Here is a 22,794-nt window from a genome sequence, read left to right as displayed (position 1 = left end):
GGGAAAGTTAAAAGCCCAGTCTTGGGGCCACTCAGCACTCAGGGCTCTGGAAGTCTAACTTAGGGCATCTTCTTATTACTTCCTGTACTTTCTCAGAGTGGGCAGGTGTGACCAGGGTTCAGTAGAACCCCTGGGGAGAGTGTACCAGTATAAATTTTATTACTGAGGATATGAACCAAGTGAGGCTTGGGGAGGGCTGAAGCAGTGCCATGAAGCAGCAATAGAATCAGTCTCTGCACAGACAACCTAACGTCTCCCCACTTAGCTCAGAGGGAGGAATGCATGGGAATAAACCTGGCCACAATGCAGGCCCCAGTGCTGCGGCCTTTCTTTCCTGTAGGCTCCCTAAGATTCACCAGTGACACGTCAATGTTCTGCAGGACCTATTGCTAAGAGAAAGCTTTGCGGCAATGACCAGGTGAAGCTATCAGCCAGCGTTCCTGCCCACAAAACCAAGACTGGGAGAAGCCAATCTCCAGGCTGGCTGTGAAACTACTTAGGCAATAATCATCCCTACCTCCAATGAAATCAGGATGTCTGACCTGAGTACAAAACAGGCAACAGGACAAAAATGGATGCTGGGGTCTCCTTGACCACCTTGTATGTTGTACAAATGGGAAAACCGAGGGCCAGACTTTCTAAGGTTACAAATGATCAAGGGGCTACGCAAAGTCTGGAACCTGGACCTCCTGATACTCCATGTATGAATCTGGTTTCAAAGCCCGTTAGAAAAGACTGCTGATGCCCTGCTAACACAGGCTTCCCAGGAAACACACTGTAGGGAATGTCAAAATTTGCCAACACCAACACCAGAGGACCAAAATAGGGAACAGATGTAATTCTTAGGTTACATTTACAGACCCCTCAAGCAAACTGTGTTCCAGACAATTTCCTACTATAGAGTCCAACAGGCTGACTCCCAAAAACCCTTTGGCTGAATGTTGTCACTTGTGGGGAAGAACCCAGCTGCTGCCTCACAAGCTGCCACCAGCAGGATGGGCAAGCCTCTTCTTCCTCGGTCAAAAAAGGACTTCTCAGAACTGGATCAGAGTATTAAACCTCTGGTACTTTCATCTTTGCTGCCATTATTTTTGAAAAAGCTTTTGAAATACAGAAGGTTTATGAAAGACAAAAAACAAAGAACACAGCCTCCCCCAGAGGCATACTCACAGATGTGCAGAATAAGAGTGTCAGAGCAGCCTGGGGTGACAAGGACAGTTTCCTGTTTTCTTTCCCTTGTTGGGCTTGTCCCTGAATTGACTAAGAGGGGTTTATTTTTTCCAAGATATGAGACAAACTCAGGTGTGGTGCTGTGTGACGACTCAGCAGACTGAGGTAGGAGGACAGCTTGAGCCCAGGAGTTTGCGCCAGGCTGGGCTCAAGACCCTAATGAAACAACAAAAAGAGCCGGACGAGGTAGACATAGGGCAGTGATCCCAACAACCTGGGAGGCTGAGGCAGCAGGATAGAAAGTTTGAAGCCAGCCTCACAACTTAGCGAGACCTTGTCTCAAAATAAAAAACATAAAGGGTTGGGGATGTAGTTCAGTGGTAAAACACCCTTGGGTTCAACCTCCAGTGTAAAAACAAAAAACAAACAAACAAACAAACAAAAAAGACCACACACATACACACACAAAAAACCCCAAAACAAAAAAACCCAAATATTATTGTAGTCACCCTTCAAATCAGCATTCAGCTATAGCTTTGAGGCAAGAAGCTGACTCTCAAGGATACACTGTGAAGAAAGCTGAGACTAGAGCTCAGGGCTCCTAACCTCTTAGCCAAATTATGCTCTGTGGATAATGGGGCAAGGTTATAAACCTTCCAAGTTACTGGTCATGGAAATCATAAATATGATTCCAGAATTTTCATTGTCAAATGGGGGCTATCACTTATGTCAGCATTACTCCAAGTGTGGGCCAGGGTCCACAAGAACCACCTGGTGCTTTCCAGAAGCCGTGGAACCTCCCTGACCTTACTTCGATCCTCACAGGGGAAAGAATTCCCCATTTTATTGTTGCCTGCTAGCCCATTATGTTTGCCAGGAGACCCAGGCTGGGAATAGAACATGTCCTATAGTACAGACAAGGGGACCTCTCACTTGTCCCTTCAACCTAAGGCACCATAAGGAAGCTGGGGTCTGGGGCTGTGCTGTGTGAGCCGTCAAAGCTTACATACTAATGACACAACAAAGTCCTTTCTACCTGCACAGTGCTACCAGGCCAACAGGAAGGCACGACTATATCCACTGTACACAGAAGGAAGCTCACTCTTAAGGGTACACTGCTAGTGTGAAGGAAGCTGGGACTGGAGCTCAGGGCTCCTAACCTCTAGTCTGCTTCCTCATACCAACCAGTTTCTCACAAGGTAAAAGAGAAGGTACAGATACTTTATAAAATTTAAGGAGAATTTTCTGGGATGAAGTCCCAAGAGAATTGGCCTTTCTGGTCAGTAAAAACTCACCCAAAGCTTAGGCCCTCTATTCCCCTCCTATTTTGGAAAGCAAGTTTGCTGGGATGGAAGCTGCTCTACCCCTCACCTACAGGCCACTCTGTGAGCTGTTTAAAACTATAGCTTCTTAAAAGCACAACGCTCTAAATGGACAGCTGGGATTATAGCTAGGCAGTCCAGACTCAGAATCCATGTTCTTAGCCAAAAGCCACATTCCTTCTTTGGAGACAGACACGGTTAAGGATAAACATAGATATAAAAGTAGATAAATATGGGCAGATTGATATTGATATAAACAGTTAAAGATACAGAATTAAACACAAGGAACAGAAATAGATATTATTGCTCAAGAATCATTCTATAGAAAAAGTAGGAGTGGGGAAGGAAAAGAGAGAGGTTTACAGGAACTATATTCTCATACTTGATATCTTCACTATAAGAGAACCAGAAAGCTTTTTACTCCTTCTGCCGCAGTGACAGGACAGTTAGGCATTTTCATTCCCACAGTGCAATGCTGGACCTTGCTACACTGAATTGGAACATTTAAATAAACAAAAAAGTACTTTAATTTAAAACCACTTTTGGGACTGTTAAGTTTCTGCCATATGTAGGGTTTTGAACAACCAATAAAAAAAAAAAAAAAAAAAAAGTTTCTGCCATACCTCCACCCCTCTTTTTTTTTCACGTTTATCCTTGTTACATAGAAGCATCACCAAGTTGTAGGCTCCAAGTCCTGGGCACTGGGCAAGTCTGCCCAATCTGTCACTTCCATCCATAATAAGTTTTATTTATAAAAAACTAGATTCAAGGGGCTGGGGATGTGGCTCAAGCGGTAGCGCACTCTCCTGGCATGCGTGCGGCCCGGGTTCGATCCTCAGCACCACATACAAACAAAGATGTTGTGTACGCCAAAAACTGAAAAATAAATATTGAAATTCTCTCTTTCCTCCCTCCCTCCCTCTCTCTTTAAAAAAAAAAAAAAAAAAAAAACTAGATTCAAGTAGAACCTGCCCTTTCTTACCCCTGTACTTATTCTCAGCACTGTGGGTGTCAGTTATATTCCCTGAGCCACTGCTGCATCTACAGATAATGGGATTCAATAATACCTACCTTCCATGCTCACTGTGAGGACCAAAAAGAAAACACACTTACATAGCTGGGTTTCTGACACCCAGTCAGTCCACTCAAGTCAGTTATCATTATCAAGCAATGACACAAACTCTACCCTTAGGATAAGTTTTCAAAACTTAAAGTAACTGTAATGAGGTTTTGTGTGTAAATACAATACAATAATTTAAAGTGAGAAATAAAACTGTACTGGTATTGACTAAAAATTCTAGTCTCGTCCACGATTGAACTCTGTCTTCCTGCCCAGCACTTGAGGCAGGCAGTGCTGCTCCCCGAAATGCCCAGCCCCAGGCCCTAACAGAGTGCTGACCTCAGTCGACTCTTCCTGCTCGTTGATGACAAGGAAGGCGTCCTCCGCAGCCTGTCGTTTGACGTCCGCTATGGTCTGCTCCATTCGCGCTCTCTCTGTTGCAATCACTTCAAAGGCTTTTTGCTCAGCCTCAGCCACGGCCTTCTGAACTTCTGACATGGCCTGAATTTTCACCTTATTCACAGCTTCTTCTAGAAGAAAGTGACAGTAAAATCAACTGGTCAAGAAATCTTTCCCCCCACCCCACAGCATTTCCAAAGATGGAGCAGAGACAAGATGCACAGGGGTAAACACATGGCATATGTAGGTATATTCATTCTTACAATCACTTGTCCATTCATGCAATAATTTTTTGGGTGTGCAGATGGAGGTACCTACTGTGGTGGGTTTGGGGATACAAAGGAGACAGAACATTGTCCACACTCTCAGAACTGTTTTTCTTATCAAGTATAATGGTGGCTTAGGTGCCATCATGTATGTCAGTATGAAAGGCTAAAGTTTGAAGGAGAAAAGTGGGAGGGAAGGATCAAAAAAACACACTCTGCCCAGGACAGTGGCACACGCCTGAAATACTAGCAACTTGGAAGGCTGAGGCAGGAAGATCACAAGTTTCAAGGCAACCTTCAGCAATTTAGCAAGACCCTGTCTCAAAAAATAAAAAGGGGCTGGAGATGTAGTTCAGTGGTATACTGAACCCTGGGGGTTCAATCCCCAGTATCAATGCCCCACTCTCAAAGTGCTCTGGTTGAGATGGCAGGTGGAAATGAGATTTTGGAAAGTTTTGCATGCCTTACTTGGCCTTATTTTCTAAAGGAAATGTGAACCCCTTAAAGAATTCTCTGGAACTGGCAGGTTGTGGCAGTCATCCAGTTGATAGAAGAGACTGAATTTAGGCAGGAGCAAGTGGCACCCAGAAAGGGAAGAGCCAAAGGTTGGTAGCACTAAAGGGTCTAGAAGTGGAGGTAAAAGAGATGAAAGTGTTATGCAATAAAATGGGTGTATGTAAGAAGCTGGTGTGGAGGCAAATGAGATGGTTTGATGTGTCTCTGGAGAGCCAGGTATAAATGACCAGGAGGCAGAGTTGTTCACATGATATTGAGCACCGCAGAGAAAAAAAGCTGAAGACACAGATTTAATTTGACTGCCCTGGGCTTCTAAACCCTGTCCAGTCACCATCACACCACCTGATGACTTCCTCCCATCTCCACTACCCTGGCATGGTTTCCATAAGTGGGCACTTTAATGACATGTTCCATGCATCTGAGCCTCGATCTCCAATGTGAATGTGAATGACCTTCCACACGCATGAGTTCACAAACTACACAACTTCTCTCTTGAGTGGTACAGGTTGTTCCATCACGGTCCACTTTGAGAAAAAGGAAACTGAACTCCGAAAAGTCCCAAAACCCTTGGCTATCTGCACAACTCCTGCACTATGTATGCCTCGTAGTCACCTGCCATTGCCACTGTGAACCTCTGGACTGCTCTGATGCCGAATGCCTTTAACTGTCCACACCCCACTAGACAGAGAACAAGAACTTTGGCCAGGTGCAGTGGTGCAGGCCTGTAGTCCCAGCAGCTCCGGAGGCTGAGGCAGAAGGATCATGAGTTCAGAGCCAGCCTCAGCAACAGCGAGGCACTAAGCAGCTCAGTGAGACCCTGTCTCTAAATAAAATACTAAATAGGGCTGGGGATGTGGCTCAGTGGTTGAGTGCCCCCGAGTTCAATCCCCAGTAACCACCCCGCAACCAAAAAAGGAACAAGAACTTTAGGTTACTTCCCCCAACTTAGCCCTCTTTCAGCAGGAAGCAGCTTGGAGATGTTGGCATCTATTTTTCCATAGAAATGGAATGTAGAAATTGACAGGAAATATAATAGTGATTCACTTTATGCTCTGAATATAGCCCTTACTGCTCTGCCACTGTGACTTATTTTTAAAATGGACCTGTTCTTTCTCTTCCTCTCTCCCTGCTCCTCTCTAATCTTTCCCCATCCCTAATCTCAAGGGAAATAGTATTACTGTTCTTCCCCTCCTAGATAGATTTATCTGTCCTTGAGTACACACCCACCATAGGAATGAAGTAATCCAGACTTTGGGGATGGCACCAGTAAGATCTCAGAAACTGGTAATTTTCCAAATTAACCAGTGAATTATAAGTCCAACAGTGAACACATAGAATGCAGCCTTTGAGTCACCTCTTTAGTTCTTTGGATGAGCAGAATCACAACATCTGGGACAGGAGTCCCTGTTTCTCCTTTGCTAGAGAAGCAATAAACCTCTTTCCTTAACAAACAAACAAAAAGACTACATAACTTGCCTAAGGAAATCCTTCCATGGTCATCTTTGGCTTAATGATTATCTTCAATTTCCACAACTATATCCCACTTATTATGACGGTGATATACATTTTCCCATTTCCAATTGCATGAAATTTTCTAAATCATTTTAAATTTTTATTTTGTTGTGGTATCAAACTATAAGTTAACTATAAGTTAATAGATATTTTGGCATTTTCCATATTCAGGTTGCCTCAAGAATTTACTAAAAACACTCTTTTTGGTACGGGATGGAGGGTGTACCACTGAACAACACTCCATAAAAACAGTTTCTTTATCACTTACAATTTGTGTTTAGTCTGGATAATTTGCTTTTGGAAGGAAGCATTCAAAAGCATGGGAGTGAAGAATCAGCATGTAATAACTGTTGGTAACATTTGACCGTTTGACTTTCTATATAAAAATGAGGAATTATCTCGAAAATTTTGTCTATAACTGGGTGTTAAGGATTTTGGGTGCTAATTTATTGGGATTCATTTATCATGCACATCTTGCTTACTGAGGAGAAAATTTTACAGTAAGTTGATCTGTATTTGTCATAGCATAATCTTGTCTACTCATATCCTTTTGTTCATTTGTTTTTTTTTTTTTTTTTCCTGGTACCAGGGATTGAACCCAAGATCACTCAACAGCTAAGCCCTTTTTTTTGTATTTTTTATTTAGAGATAGGGTCTTACTGAGTTTCTAAGGGCCTAAATTGCTGCAGCTGGCTTTGAACTCAAGATCCTCCTGCCTCAGCCTCCCAAGCTGCTGGGATTACAGGCGAGTGCCACCACCCCTGCAGACAGATTAAAGGGCTGCTCCAAGAGCAACATCGAGTGAATGTGGCAGCAGTGTGAATAGTGTGTGATGCTAGCGAGGAGATCAAGCAGAAATGAATTCAATTTATATCAAAAGGGTGGGAAGAGCTCATTACTTCATGCCACAGAGTGATCCAACAGAAAGGTGAGAAAGAACCTGGAGGGAGCTATCCCAAATCCCTGACCTGCAAAGAAACATGACAGGCAGCCCAGGACAAGGTGGAGGTGGGGGAGAAGCAAGAGCCATGAGCTCCACCAGGGGAAGTTTCTAGACAACCAGACAGCTAGTCACCAACCTTTCCCCCAGTGTGTGTCCCCTGCTTATACAAACTAGTGAGTTCATGCAGGCTCTAAGCAGATAGACACATACCTGTTTTCTTCCAAAACTCCACAGGTACGTATCCTGTTCCTGGTCTACTGCTGAATTCCCGCTGAGAATCTACAAAAGAAAGATAAAGAATATAGGGCCAGAAGCTCTTTTAATCAGCAGTTTCATTTTATGAAACATACACAATTTTTTTTTTTTTTTTTTTTTGGTGGGGATGGGGATCAAACTCAGGGCATCGTGTGAGCTATCACTACCACTAAGCTATCACTCGGAGCCCTGAAACAATTTTTCATCAGACTTTTCATTCATTAGACTCAAAATGTATTGCCTTAGTCCAAAAAAAATTCTGATAAAGGAAAATCAGATTATGAAATAATATCAAATATTAATAGTATTTCAAAACAGTGAGATGATAAGCCCAAGACATATGTACATGCGTCTCTGTGTCTCCATTTTCTATTTAACTCTCTCCCCTTGTGCACACACAGGTCTCTAGCTTTGCTGTGTAGATGTCAGGGAGGATAGCTTTAGTTTCTTGGCAACTAAGAATCTCTATATGTAATTTAAGGTGGTTTCCTTTAAAGATTCTTAAAATGCTTGTGAACTAAACTAAGGGAAGGAAAAAATAAACAAGTAGTAAAGAAAATACACAGAGGGGGCTGGGCTGGGGTTCAGTGGCAGGGCGCTTGCCTAGCATGTTGTGAGGCACTGGGTTCCATCCTTAGCATCACATAAAAATAAATAAATAAAGGCATTCTGTCCATTTATGGCTACAAAAAAATTTTTTTCAAAAGAAAATATAGAGAGCTGGGGATGAAGGCACACACCTGTGATCCTAACTACTCAGTTTGCTGAGGCAGGAGGATCAAGTTTGAGGACAGCCCTCGCAACTTAGTGAGACCCTGTCTCAAAACTTAAAATAAAGAGAAGAAAAAAAGAAAAGGTGCAGGTCTAAAATAGTGCTAAGCCCAAAAGACACCCCTGTGATTCATTAGGAAGGACATGGGTAGAGGGTGACTCATCAGAGTGTTTGCCTAGCACATGTGAGGCACTAGGTTCAATTCTTAACACTGCATAAAAATAAATAAAAGCATTCTGTCCACATATATTTTTGGTGGTATGGGTGATTGAAACTGGAGGATGGGGGTGGGGGGGCGATTACTACTGAGCTAAATCCTTAGCTCCCAGTCCAGGTACTTCACCACTGAGCCACATCCCCAGCCCTTTTTATTTTGAGACAGGGTCTCAAATTTGCTTAGGACCTCACTTTAAAAAAAAAAAAAAAGTGTTCTAATTAATTTAATGCTGTCAACAACCGACTATTATTATTTTCTTTGAGCTTTAAAAAAATGTATAGTGTGGTAGCAGACACCTATTATCTGAGGCAGGAGGACTGCAAGTTCAAGGCCAGCCTGGGAAACTTATGGAGACCCAGTCTCAATATATAAAATAGAGCCGGAGATAGTGGCACATACCTGTAATCCCAGTGGCTCAGAACACTGAGGCAGGACGATGCCAAATTCAAAATCAGCCTCAGCAATTTAGTGGGGTCCTAAGCAACTCAGACCCCGTTTCAAAATAAAACTATAAAAAGGGCTAGGGATGTGGCTCAGTGGTTAAGTGCCCTTGGGTTCAATCCCTGGTACCAAAATAAATGACTGAAGATATATTAGCTCAGCAGCAGAGCACCCCTGGCTAACCTCCTAAATGTATAGGACAGACAGAGGATCTCTAGGTCAGTGATAAGAGAACTTATTGGAGCCCTAGCTTTGGTGTCCTGTGCAAAGGGGATGGGATAAAATAGACCTAAAATTTGCCATTTTAAAAACTGAGGTGAGTTGGATGTGGTGACACACACCTATAATCCCAGCAGCCTGGGAGGCTGAGGCAGGAGGATCAAAACTAGCCTCAGTAATTTAGCAAGACCCTGTCTTTAAATAAAAAATAAAAAGGGTTTGGGATGTGGCTCAGTGGTTAAGCACCCCTGGGTTCAATCCCTGGTACTAAAAACTACCACCACCAACAACAAAAAATAGTTGATTGGGTTACTGGGGATTGACTCCAGGGCACTCTACTACTGGTGAGATCCTGTCTCAAAATAGAAAAATAATAAAGGACTGGGAATTTAGCTCACTGGCTCCCCTGGGTTTAATCCCCAGTACCAAAAAAGTTACAAAAAGTGGCTGAGACTATCTACTACTGAGCGTCATCCCCAGTTCTTTTATTTTACTTTGAGATAGTCTTGCCAAGTGGCCAAGACTGGCCTGAAACTTGCAATCCTCCTGAGTAGCTGGAATTACAGGTGTATACCACCATACCAGGATAAGTATAGAACTATGTTAAAATGACTTTCTTCAGAAGTAATTACAAATGAATAGTCTGTGCCCCCACCCCAAAACTGGTTCAACCTAGATCTCTCAGATCTTGGCTAATTTTTGGAATTACTTCAATTAGTACTCTATTTTCTTGGCCTTTTTTTTTTTTTTTTTTTTTAAAAAGATTTTTTTTTTTTTTTTAATGTGGTGCAGAGAATTGCGAATTGAACCAGTGCCTCAATATGTGCTAAGCAAGCGCTCTACCACTGAGCCACAACACCAGCCTTCTGTCTCTTTTGTATACTCCTTCTGGAATTTGTGACTTGGAGTATGAGTTGAGTAGTTCTTCTAACATTCTTTTTTCCCTCGACGAATGATAATAATATATTTCCTGAAGTTTTCTTTTCTCTGAAGAACTGCTATCAACTGCCACTTTTGTCTTATTATTCGCTTCTATCTTTCATATTAGAGGCTCACTTCTGGAGCCTGCTCACCCTTAACTCCTCATGCATGCCACTAAAGTTACATGGGTCAAACATGGTGGTGAATGCGCCTAGAATCCCAGGGGACTCTGGAGGCTGAAGTAGGAGGATAGCAAGTTTGAGGTCAGCCTCAGCAACTTGGTGAGATCTTGTCTCAAAATAGAAAAATAATAAAGGACTGGGAATTTAGCTCATTGGCTCCCCAGTACCAAAAAAGTTACAAAAAGTGGCTGAGACTATCTACTATGGTCTTAACTATAGGCAATTATCCAATCTTGCCTGATTATTGGACTCATTGAACAGATATATTCAGATTCTTGAGTCCCTGAACCCTTTAAGGAAGGACCTATAGAAAATACACAGGCTGACACTCATTTTGAGGAAAAACTGATAGCAAGATTCATTTCTGTCCTTTAAAAAACACCCCCTCAGTCAAGGGAGAATGTGAGCTATCTCAAGAGTGAGCTTTGGGGGTAAAGCAAGGAATACATATACACACTGAAGGGAGACCATGAGTTTCCTCCAGAGGGAGAAAGAGCCTAAAATTTTTTAAAACTAAAAATTATAAACTGACCAACCCATATACCTCAATTCAAGACAGAACACTGCCAGCCACCCCAAATCCCCAAGAATCAAGTAGTGGCAGGTAAGCCAAAGCAATGTGTAAATGATGCCATCTAGACGGGCAACCCTGTCCTTAGAACTGCTGACAGACTCATTAATAGCCCACTAGCTATGTCTTCTCCATTAATGTCAGAGGAAACCACTCATCTGACTTCTGTAAGAATTTTCTTCTTCATAATTTCTGCACTTATTTATGTTTCCTTAAACTATCAAAATAAATCACTTGTTGTTAGAACAAAATTGTTCCTGAAAATACTGTGAATCTCAAAGTTTTCAGATGAGAGATATGTGTTTTATTTCATTTATTTATTTTTGGAGTGCTCTATCACTAAAAATGTTCCCAGCCCTTTTTATGTTTTTTATCTTGAGACAGGACCTCTCAGTGAGTTGCCAAGGATGGACTTGAACTTGTGATCCTCCGGTTTCAGCCTCCCAACTTGCTGGGATTACACTTGGTTAAATTGGTTCCAAATTATCTTATTTTTTGAGAGGAAAATATTAGTAATAATGATGACAGGATACAGATTTAAATTAGGACCACCCCAGGTAAAACTGAAAATATAATCAATCTAGCTAGAAGGAGGAGTATTGGTAACGCACAGCAAGCAATGTTTATAAACACCACCAAGATGTGGAATTCTGGCTTGAGAACACCACCTCTCAGGACTGTGACCACGCTGCTCTCTACATCAGCTCATGTGCACACACACACACACACACACACACACACACACACACTCACTTATTGATAGAAGGCATGTGGTACGGAAGGTGAATTTCAGCAGTTTCTGCAAGTTGTTATCATGAATATTTTTAAGGGTGTAGATGGTGAGGGAGACCCAAGGGTTAGATCTGTCTGTTTTTGATGTTTTTATCAAAGGAATCACACAAGTACAAATATTCTGGTATCTTTCTGTGCTACACATACGTAATGGTGCTATAATCCACAGCTGGATCAAGAGATAGGGCTGCTGGTGGGGTGGGAGAGTGGGCTCTTTTAGCCACTGAGCATTTGGACACACGAAATTAATTCTGGCTCTGTCTCAGCAAGTTGCAGTCTTTTTGAGACTAACAGCTGTCTTCTCTGGAATGTGCTAGGTCTGTCATAAGAAGAAATTTGTTCTCCCAGATGAACATTTGGGAACTTAAAAGCGGGTGGGTGGGTGGGGAAAGAGCGTGATCACAGATGGCCTGTCATTCAGCTGTGCCTGTGGATAGGGTACCTTTTCAGTTACTGGGTGAAAGTAAAGGAACATTTGGGGGATAACTCTGGCTTCTTAAATATATTTTTGAGAGAAGAACTATCTTGTCTCTGCTGCCTCAGGCTGGGAAAACGTGAGATGGGACAATACAGTTTGGTATAGCCAAACCTTTTGTGGAAGGCTACCAGGAAGTGGTTGATAGTTTTATTTTCCTGAATGAGGTACTAGGGAAAAGAGGAGGGAAAGTGAGGTGAACACTTTCTAGGTTATTCTTAGAAATAAAAGTGATGGCATGAGAATACAGTTGTTATTATGATATGCACACAAGAAAAAAACTCTATTCTTCCCCCACTTTTGTTAGAGCTGGCCATAAGGAAATTCTCTAAACTACCTTGTCTGATAATTGGTTAGTAGATACTCCTCATTCTACAGAGGTCCTGCCCGTGCCCTGAAGGAAGAGCTGCTGCAAAGAAGACAAGGATGCTGGAGAAGGTGGTGCTGGGTTTCCCCACCCAGTCCACTGGCATTAGATATGCAATGAAGACTTCATAAACCCAAGGGTCAGGGCTCAGAGAGCTTCAGAACACAGTTAGCCAGACATGTGGAGACTGCTGAAAGGTGGCAGGTCTGGAGAAGGCATGCAAACTCTGTGTTCCTTCCCCTATACCCTTCCTTATACGTCACGTCACTTCATCTGTATCCTCTGTAATATCCTTTATAATAAATCTGTTCCCCTGAATTCCACAAGCCACCCATCCAAATAAAAGAATCCAAGCAGGGAATTGTGGGAAGCTTGGTTTATATCCAAGGGGTCAGAAGCATGGGTAAAGCAACCTGGGGCCTGTGACAGGCATGTAAAGCTGAGGTGATACATGTTGGGGACTGAGCTCCCAACATGTGGTAACTGACAGTACCTCCAGGTAGACTGTGTCAGAACTGAATTGGACTGGAGGACAGTCAGTGGGTCTCCACTGCTGCAAGACCGCTTTTTTGCTGATGTGGAGAAATCTTTTGTGGTGATTGTAGTGTGAAGAGCACAAGAAGGAAACAGACACTGTTTTTCCTGACAGGATAGTACATTCAGCAAGCCTGAATTTAACAACCACTCTTTGATCATTATCGTGTGTGTGTGTGTGTGTGTGTGTGTGTGTGTGTGTGTGTATGGGAAGGGGAAAAAGAACAAAATAAAAAATATTCTCATTCTCTGAGGAAGAATGAACATTCTTAGAATATGACAAGTACCAGCACTTCACATATTTTTTCCTTTACTCTTCATAGTCACCCAATTCTCCCTAACTCCACAGTGTAGCACCACTTTTCTTTTAAAGTAGAACAGATCTGGCATATTAGGTGGAATCCACAGGCTGATGTTTACTCTGAGTTCCGTCAGACCCTGCCCTTACCACTGCCCAGTGAATCTGCACTCCCAGGGCTGTGCTGCCTGGAGACCAACTCGGTCCCTGTTTTCCTCATCTCTGTGTTTTCATTAAATCGTCTTTTCCAGTAGTTGAGTTCTTCACGATCAGATTCCTGGCAGCGCCTCAGAACTGCCATGGAGCGCCTTGTTTTCTCTACCATTTCCATAATGCAATTCAGGGCCTGACCGAGAGAGAAAGTAAGGCTGAGATGAGGAAATTCAAACAATGAATACTGAAAATTGAGGACAGGCAAACACAATATTAAAAAATAAAAGTTCAAGGATTTTATAGGTTGGGAATATCAAATTTACATCTGGGAGTCTTTCTTACAATTACTCATTAAACATATCCTTACACATTTATGTGGGATTGGTTCCAGGACCCCAGTGGATACCAAACGCCATAGACATTCAAGTCTTTTATATAAAATAGGGTTGTATTTGCATAATCTATGCATATCCTCCCATATATCTTAAATCAACTCTAGACTACTTAATATTGTATTACTTTTTTTGGATTTCAAAAAAACTGTGCTTTGGATTCTTCCAAGTTGAAGTAACCATACAATCTCATTATAACATGAAGCTTTAAAAACTGATTAAACCATATTAAGTCTCTGCCTAAATATATTTAGTCATCTGATAAAGCTAGAGATTTCTATAATAATATAATGAGACACAAGGATCAGCAACAATGATTGCTCAAGGAGAAAAAACTATAATATGCCCACTTCAAACAGGCACTACACATTTTATTCCCTTTTTAAGACAGGAAAATTCTTCCAAAGGGAAAGAGCACCCAAGCTTACATTCTGTACACTACTAATTATTGTTTGTATTTGGAGGAGTTCCATTTATTTAATTAACACTTTCTTTTTTTTTTTTTTTAAGAGAGAGTGAGAGAGGGAGAGAATGTTTTTTTAATATTTATTTTTTAAGTTATCGGCAGACACAACATCTTTGTTTGTATGTGGTGCTGAGGATCGAACCCGGGCCGCACGCATGCCAGGCGAGCGCGCAACCACTTGAGCCACATCCCCAGCCCATTAACACTTTCTATGTGTCCGGCCCTATAATAACCACGTTATATATTGGTAAAACCCTACTGTGAATTCAAATAAATATGCATTCTTTATGTATATATAAAAATTAAGGCTAACAAAGGAAAAACAATTAACTCAGCTGAAGAAGGCAGGAAGAGGAAAAACTGGAACATTAACTCATAAGCCTATGCTTCAACCATTTTCTATAGGATCACCTGGTTCATACACTGAAGAGATCATCCTACCAAGAGCTGAATGACTCCGTAGCTCTCCAGCTGAGGGAGTAGTGGAGTAGTTTTTATTAAAAGAAAGGATCTCATGGCTCTCATTATGTTCACTTCAAGCATACATGAACTGTTGGTAGTATTAAGAATTAACGGTAATAAAAAGTTAGGGAACTTAAACATGCTAAGCTTCTTACATGGTCAAGATGTTTCCATTCATCAGCCCATTCCCTTTCTGTCAAACGGTGGTCTACCAACTCATCCTGATAGCCTCCATTTAGACCTATTAGAAAATAAAGAATAATATAAAGAGTGAGAAGAATACAGAACTAAATTCTGCCAAGTAAACATACACACAACCTTAAAAACTTTAATCATATCATAAACATGAAAAGATACTCCACACTTACAAGCAGTTAGGTTTTTATTTTTATTAAAAATAAAAACTTCACTGAGAAAGCAGTTCATATCCAACACAGTGGGAAAAATGAAAATTTCAGATTAACTTTGCTGACAGAAAAGTGATACAATATGACTGCTTAACCACTAAAACTAGACTGTATAATGGAAACAGCAGTGTATCACCAACATTTGATATATACCAAAATTTCTTTTTTACTGTGTGTGTTTGTGTGTGTGTGTGTGTGTGTGTGTGTGTGTGTGTGTGTTAGTTATTAGGGATTAAACCCAGGAGTTCATGCAAGATAGGCAAATGCTTTACTCCTGTGCTATAGCCCGACCCAAATAAACATTGAAATTTCTAGGAATACCATGGGGATTTTGTGAATCAAGGGTACACCAAATCAAGAAGTAACACTGTTTTGAAAAACTCGTATGTTATAGACAGTAACACACTGATTATAGTCTTTGACTCATTAATAAAACACTCTCACCATCAGTCTGAATTTACAGGTATATTCATATTGGTTCTGTATTAGTGCAAGAATCTGCTTATTTCATCTTATTTTCCAGTGTAGCCATGTCTGAACACAAACACATTTAATAATGTAATAACTTCTTACATATTACAGTTATGATAGAATATTGATCCTAAAATTATGGATCTAAAGTAGGCTACAATAACCATGAAGTTCATTTTAGAAGAACAAGAGGGGTAATATATTTGCTTAAGAGGGGTGGGTTCCATGATGAATTAAGTAAGGATTAAGAACCATTTGGGGGGTCTGGGGATATGGCTCAAGTGGTAGTGCGCTCCCCTGGCACAGGTGCGGCCCCAGGTTCGATCCTCAGCACCACATACAAACAAAGATGTTGTGTCCGCCAAAAACTAAATATTAAAAAAAAAAAAAAAAAAAAAACCATTGGGGGTGGGGGTGGGGGGAGTAGAAGTTCATTGGATTGCACAAAGGAAAGAGGGGATGAGAATGGGAAAGTCAGTAGAATGAATCAGACACAACTTTCCTGTGTTCGTATATGAATACACAACCAGTGTATTACATCTTGTACAACTATAAGAATGGGAAGTTATACTCCATATATGTATGATGTATCAAAATATATTCTACTGTCATATATAACTAAAAATAATAAAAAAGAAATAGATGTCAAATAATTATAAATAAAGTTGTCATTTATATGACAACAACAACAAAAACAAACCATTATAATAGAGGACATGTTTTCAAACAGGTCTGGGAAAAATTAAGGAATCTATAATGAGCCTGGCAGACAGAGTATTGACCCTAAAAGAAACCATCAAGGGAAATCATAAATAATCATTCAAGTGGGGCACAGTAGCACATGTCTGTAATCATAGCAGCTCACAAGGCTGAGGCAAGAGGATGGCAAGTGCTAAGCAACTCAGTGAGACCCTGTCTCTAAATAAAATACAAAATAGGGCTGGGGATGTGGCTCAGTGGTTAACTACTCCTGAGTGTAATGCCCAGTACACAAACAGAAAAATAAAAATAGATAAATAAACAAATAATCATATAAAGTATACTTCAAGATAATAGGGAAAAAAGTCTAAAATTGTTAGAAATACAAATGAAATCTGTTAAGATACATATGGCTAGTTTTTAGCTTTCTTTTCTCTCAATCAACCGGCAGAAAATGTGTATGTGGAGCTGGGGTATGGCTCAGTAGTAGAGTGCTCATCTAGCATTCACGGGGCACTGGGTTTGATCCTCAGCACCACATAAAAATAAGATTTGTCCACCTCAAACTAAAAAATAAGTTTGAAAAAAGATAAGAAAATGTGTATCAGGAGGTGGGGTGAATAGATACTGGTGAGTGAAGGCAAGGACACTATACCACTCTTTTTTTTTTAAACAAGGTCTCCCTAAATTGCTGAGGCTGGCCTCAAACCTGCAATCCTCCCACCTCAGCCTCTGGAGTCACTGGGATTACAGGCACCACCATGCCCAGCTAGCAAGTCCAGTTTTTAACAGATAAATAAAGAGGTGTGGGAAAATAAGAAGTAGGTGTTAAAGGAGGATCATGATATACTGCCAAGACCGAATCTCTCCCCAGAGTTTGCATCTGAATCTTGTTTCTGCCATTTATTAAAACACAAAAAGTGTAAAATAATGTGGTGTGAGGGGATCCGAGTTTGCATCTGAATCTTGTTTCTGCCATTTATTAAAGCTATGTGCTACTGGCCATAGTTGTTCTTTATCACATCTGTTAAATGGACATGAATGCTTTGGGCTTCTTTGAGAATTAAATTACATACTGCAGTGTTAGCAAAGACTCAGTTAATGCTGGTAGCCGGAAACACCATTTAGCTACCACTGCATGAAGTCTGCAGCATTAAGCCTCTGAAAAAAGCCAGTGAGCCAAGTGGGGGTGTGTGTGTGTGTGTGTGTGTGTGTGTGTGTGTGTGTGTAATATGTTGCAATATTTTACTCCACAAGGTAAGTGCCTCACAAATGGAAATGTAGGAAAAACCCTGGAAGCAAATAGCCCTTTGATTCTTCCTCCTGATCAATGGTCAGCAGTTAAACTCCAAAAAAAAATCTTCTGCATAAACTTGTTTGAATACAATCTAAAAAATTCTAAAAACAGATCACAGATTAGATTTGTTGGCTCCCCGCCAAAATTTAATGGTTTGAGGCTAGGATATACAAATTTAACAATCCAGCAAAGGGACAGTTTTTGCTCCATTGCAGAAATTACTATTCTTGAGGCTTAGAGAACACAAGCAACTTCCATGAGATCACACAGCCAGTTAGATGTAGAGCCAAGATTTTTTTTTCCCCCTGGGGCGGGGTTGGGGGTGGGGTTTCTGATGATACATATAACCCAGGGGTGCTCTAAAAGCAGAGCAATATGCTTAGCGCTCTTTTGTTTTCACTGAGACAGGATCTTGCTGAGTAGCTGAGGCTGGCCTCAAACTTGTGATCTTCCTGCCTCAGCCTCCTGAGTTACTGGGATTACAAGTATGTACCACCAGGCGGGGCAGATGAAGAGGCAATATTTAAGTTTAGTCTTACCTCACCTCCTTATAAAACTTTCACCGCTCACACCACATTATTTTACACCTTTTGTGTTTATTATTATTTTTAAAATGTTTTTGGTACCAGGGATTGGATCCAGTGGTGCTTAACCATTAAGTCACATCCCAACCCTCTTTTTATTTTGAGAAAGAGTCTCCATTAATTGCTAACATTGGCTTAGTGATCCTCCTGCCTCAGCATCCTGGTCTGTTGGGATTACAAGCATGTGCCATCGTGCCCGACTTTTGTGGTTGATTTTAAAGACTTAATTCTAATATAAATTCAGACTTACAGAAGTTATGAGTAGTATAAAAAATTGTTATAGGCCAGCATGGTGACACATGCTTGTAATCCCAGAGACTTGGAAATAGAGGCAGAAGGATCACAAGTTCAAAGCCAGCCTCAGTAACTCAGCAAGCCTTAAGCAACTTAGGGAGATCCTTTCTCTATTAAGTGCTCCTGAATTCAATCCCTGCAAAAACTGTTACATAGCTATTATACCTTTTGTATAGATTTCCATGTTAACATTTTACCTCATTTGCCTTTTAATTCTCTATTTTATTTTGAACCATTTGAGAATGAGTGAAGCCCTTTTTTTATTCCAGTGTATTTCCTAGAATTTGTTCAGTTCTAGTCTCAGTTCTAGTCTCTATTTATCATTGTATGTATTTTGCTATTTTTGTAAAATTGATTTTCCCTTCAGATTTTTTGCCTTTTTTTCCCCTTATGTTTGAAAGCAGGGGTGCTCTACCACTGAGCTACATCCCCAACCACCTTTTTTTTTTTTTTCCCCATTTTTTGACAGGGTCTTGCTAACTTGCACAGGCTGTCCTCAAACTTGAGATCCTCCTGCTGCAGACTCCTGAGTAGCTGGGATTGAAGATAAGAGCCACTGGGCCAGATTTCAGTTTTCCTTCATATAATGGAATAGCAACAATATTTGAAGCCAGTTCAACTTCTAATAAGATAAACTATAATTGTAATATTCTTTTTTATGTATATTATTGCTTTAATTTATCATTGAAAAGAAGCAATAGCACTGGATTTTATTACTGAGTAGGAAAGAAATTCAAGGATTCTGTCTAGATTTAGACCCTCAACATGCTGTTTAGGATACTTACTAAGATTGTGGTGCCTTTCACGAACTTCTCGATGTTCTAGCATCTTATTGGGTTCCCGATATAGGTGAGAAGTTGCAATATCTTCTAATGTATAGTGCTGGAGAGGTGGAGGAGTAGGATGGAACTGGCCCCCAGGATTCATAAGGGGCACAGTGAGGGCAGGACTGTGCCTAGGAGCAGGGCTGATGGTACACACTCTCTTGGCTGGAGGCTCAGGAGGAATAGTATCTCTTTCAAAATTACTCTCTTCCCTTCTGTAGAAGAAACAGAAGTGTATATCTGAGCATGTAAACAAGAGTTTATGCAAACATTTCCTGAGCACTACTCTACATGTACTGTGCCAGCACTTTCTTAAGCAGGAAGATTGTAATGAAAAGAGTCTTGCTATGCTGCTCAAGTTAGCTCAACTTCTGGGCTCAAATGATCCTTCTGCCTTAGCTTAGGAGAAGCTGAGACTATGCCACCATGCCTAGTTTAGGAAAGATTTGAGGCATAAAATGAATGGTCTTTAGGGGCAAAGATATTATTATTATTATAAATTGCTGATTTATTCCAGCATGAAAAGAGGTCAAATCTATCCATAATCAGGCAGAAACATATAATCCTCATGAAGAGAACAAGTAAATGACATTATTTTTCTATGAGAGGGGAATATGGAAGGTAATGAGTTCAAGTATGTTTTGGGAATATTTTAAGGTCAAATGTGTTACTATGGAGGTGGATTATTAAGAAGAACAATATGGGCTGGGATTGTAGCTCAGTAGTAGAGCACTGTGCATGTGTTTGTGTGTGTGTGTGTGTGTGTGTGTGTGTGTGTGTGTGTGTTGGGCGGGAGGTACTGGCTTTGATTCTCAGCACTCATATAAATTTTTTTAAAAAGCCCATCAACAGGGGCTGGGGATGTGGCTCAAGTGGTAGCGCGCTCGCCTGGCATGCGTGCGGCCCGGGTTCGATTCTCAGCACCACGTACAAACAAAGATGTTGTGTCTGCCGATAACTAAAAAATAAATATCAAAAAATTCTCTCTCTCTCTCTCTCTCTCTCTCCCCTCTCTCACTCTCTCTTAAAAAAAAAAAAAAAAAAAAAAAGCCCATCAACAACTAAAAAAAAGGGGGGGCGGGGGACACATAACTAATCCTCTTATTACTTGGTAGGATTTTCAATCACTCAGCTTCAACTGTCACCAATTTTCCATTGTTGTTAAAATATTGCTTCCTTGATAAACTACTTGGGATATTGTGAAATAAATATTTGGTCTTCATCCAGTTTCCAGGCACACAAACTCCTAAAATCCTTGGAATCTTCAAAGTGTTAAGTGTCTTTTTCTATGTTAATGACTGATGGCAGGAAGCCCCAGGGTAACTTCCTCATGGGGGATGGTCCCTGTAAGGACCAAAGCAGCTTTAGAGGGCTGGGACTTTCTGACCAACCCCCAACCTCTAGGGAGAGAAAAAAGACTGAAGATCAAATTTTTACTAGTGGCCAAGGATTTCATCAATTATGCCTATGTAATGAAACCTCCACAAAAATTCAATGGATGGAGAACATTTTTTTGAGGGGGGGGGATGACAATAGGGACTTAACCCAGGGGTGCTCTACCACTGAGTTATACTCCAGCACCCACCCCCACTTTTTGAGACAGGGTCTCACTAAGTTGCCAAGGCTGCTGTCCTTGAACTTGTTATTCTCTGGATTCGGCCTTGGAGCAGTTAGGATTATAGGCGTAAACCAGCAGGGTCAGAACAACAGAACAGGGAAGATCCTGGAGGGTGGTGCACTTACCAGGATAGGGTGTGGAAACTACACTTTCCATCCCCCATATCTTGTCCTATTCATCTTTGTAGCTGGTTTTTATTAATATCCTGTGTAATATCCTTTATAACATGCCAATAAATGCCAATGTTTCCGAGTTCTGTGAGCTACTAGAGCTAATTAATAAAATTTGAGGAGCAGATATACGAAGCCCAATTTATATAGCCAGTTAGTCAGAAGTACAGGTAAAACAATCTGGGGTTTGTTTTAATAGCATCTGAAGGAAGCATGCAATTTAGGGGTCTGAGCCTTCAAACCACAGAATCTGCCATGGAATTTCCAGGTAAACAGCGTCAGAACTGAAGGACAACCTCTATAGAACTGATTGCTTGCCTGATGTATGGGGGGAAATATCCACATTTGGTCAAAGAAGTCTTTTATGTTGATTGCTGAGTGAAGGTATAGGAGTAAATGAGTTTCTTCTGCTTCTGGAGCAGTGGACTACAGTCATCTGAAGAATTGCTGGGACAAAGCAAAACTAACCTTAGAAAGTCTGAGACATTATCCATCTACAACCACAGCAATTAAATTCTTTCTTTCATAATCAAAGAGGAAGGTCAGTGAGATTCCAGAAAGCAAGAATAATAGATCTTTTCTTTGCTCACCTCTCTGGACTGGGTCTTTTTCCATTTCCATGAACCTCCATGAGCAGCTCTGAAGAGTCGGCAGGAGACGCGATACTGGTGTTGAGCAGAAGGTGTTCGTGCTGAGCAAGGTACTGGGACGGGGTCTGCTTGGCAGCCCGAGCACAGTGCAGCAGTTCTCGCTGCAGCAGGGGCAAGTTGGCCTTGAAAACAAGAGGCAATTTTCCCAGTGTTGAGTCCTACACAACAGGGATTAGCACCTCAAAGAGCTTTCACAAAGCAGGTTAACACAAGACAAAAGCTCTCTGCTTCTTAGTCAGATTCTCATCAGCATCTTTTGTGAGTGAAGTGTGGTCTATTATGCAGTACTTGAATTACTGCTACTTGTTTCTTGCCCCCAAAGATGTAAATGAATCCCCTTCAAGGAAGGGACTGTGACTCATTTACTTTTGTGGCCTAGTAAAGAGTAAAAGTTCAATAAAGATTTGTTGATCATAATAATTTTGAAACAATTTTTGAAAGACCCTGGTCAGCTATAGCCTACACAAGAATAGGAGAAATTAACTCTTTACCATTATAAACCCTAGTTTCTCTCTTCTGAGTCTCCATCTATCTCTGATAGCACTATTTAGCCTTCTCTTCATGTTCTCTAGAGTGTTACCTTTGAATTCTGGAAACTGGAATTATTCTAGAACTTAAGGGATTTTTTTTTTTTTGGGGGGGGAGGTAAGGTGAGGATGTTGGTACTGGAGGTTGAACCCAGGGGCATTCTACCACTGAGCAACCAACATCCCCCGCCCCTCCTCCTCTTTTTTGTTGAGACAGGATCTTGCTAAATAGCTCAGGCTATCCTTGAACTTGCTATCCTGCCTTAGCCTCTGGAGCCATCTCAACCCACTGGAACCGGAGATTTTGAAAAAAAAAAAAAAAGTACTGGGAGTGATGTAACCATGAAAGGAGAATTAATTACATACAGATATTTTTTCTTCTCTTAAGTTTTAAAGGGTACAACTCAGAATTCAAATTCCTCATACACAGAATGTCAGGTCTGGCAGTGACTTAAGAGGACAAAGCAGCCCGCACGGGAAAGAAACTTGTGCCATCAGAAACCCCTGTCAGTAAGGGGGATCTCAGGGCTAGCACCTGTCAATCAGCA

General features: G+C 41.1%; 1 protein-coding gene across 2 annotated transcripts in view; it reads right to left on the bottom strand.

The window, feature by feature from the left end:
* The window catches only part of Cbfa2t2 (CBFA2/RUNX1 partner transcriptional co-repressor 2), a 147,860-nt gene that overhangs the window by 5,475 nt on the left and 119,591 nt on the right, over positions 1-22,794 (bottom strand). Inside the window, exons 5-10 of one of the 2 annotated variants that reach the window (XM_076851700.1) lie at positions 21,660-21,841; positions 19,243-19,496; positions 14,861-14,946; positions 13,383-13,578; positions 7,399-7,467; positions 3,892-4,082 (exon numbers count right to left, since the gene is read on the bottom strand). In XM_076851700.1, the coding sequence (XP_076707815.1) occupies positions 3,892-4,082; positions 7,399-7,467; positions 13,383-13,578; positions 14,861-14,946; positions 19,243-19,496; positions 21,660-21,841 (978 nt within the window). The remainder of the gene's footprint in view (positions 1-3,891; positions 4,083-7,398; positions 7,468-13,382; positions 13,579-14,860; positions 14,947-19,242; positions 19,497-21,659; positions 21,842-22,794) is intronic. The other variant, XM_076851701.1, reaches the window with a different exon arrangement.

This window comes from Callospermophilus lateralis, chromosome 3 (assembly GCF_048772815.1).
Source record: "Callospermophilus lateralis isolate mCalLat2 chromosome 3, mCalLat2.hap1, whole genome shotgun sequence".
Classification (NCBI taxonomy): Eukaryota; Metazoa; Chordata; class Mammalia; order Rodentia; family Sciuridae; genus Callospermophilus; species Callospermophilus lateralis.
This window is presented reverse-complemented; position numbering and strand designations above follow the sequence as displayed.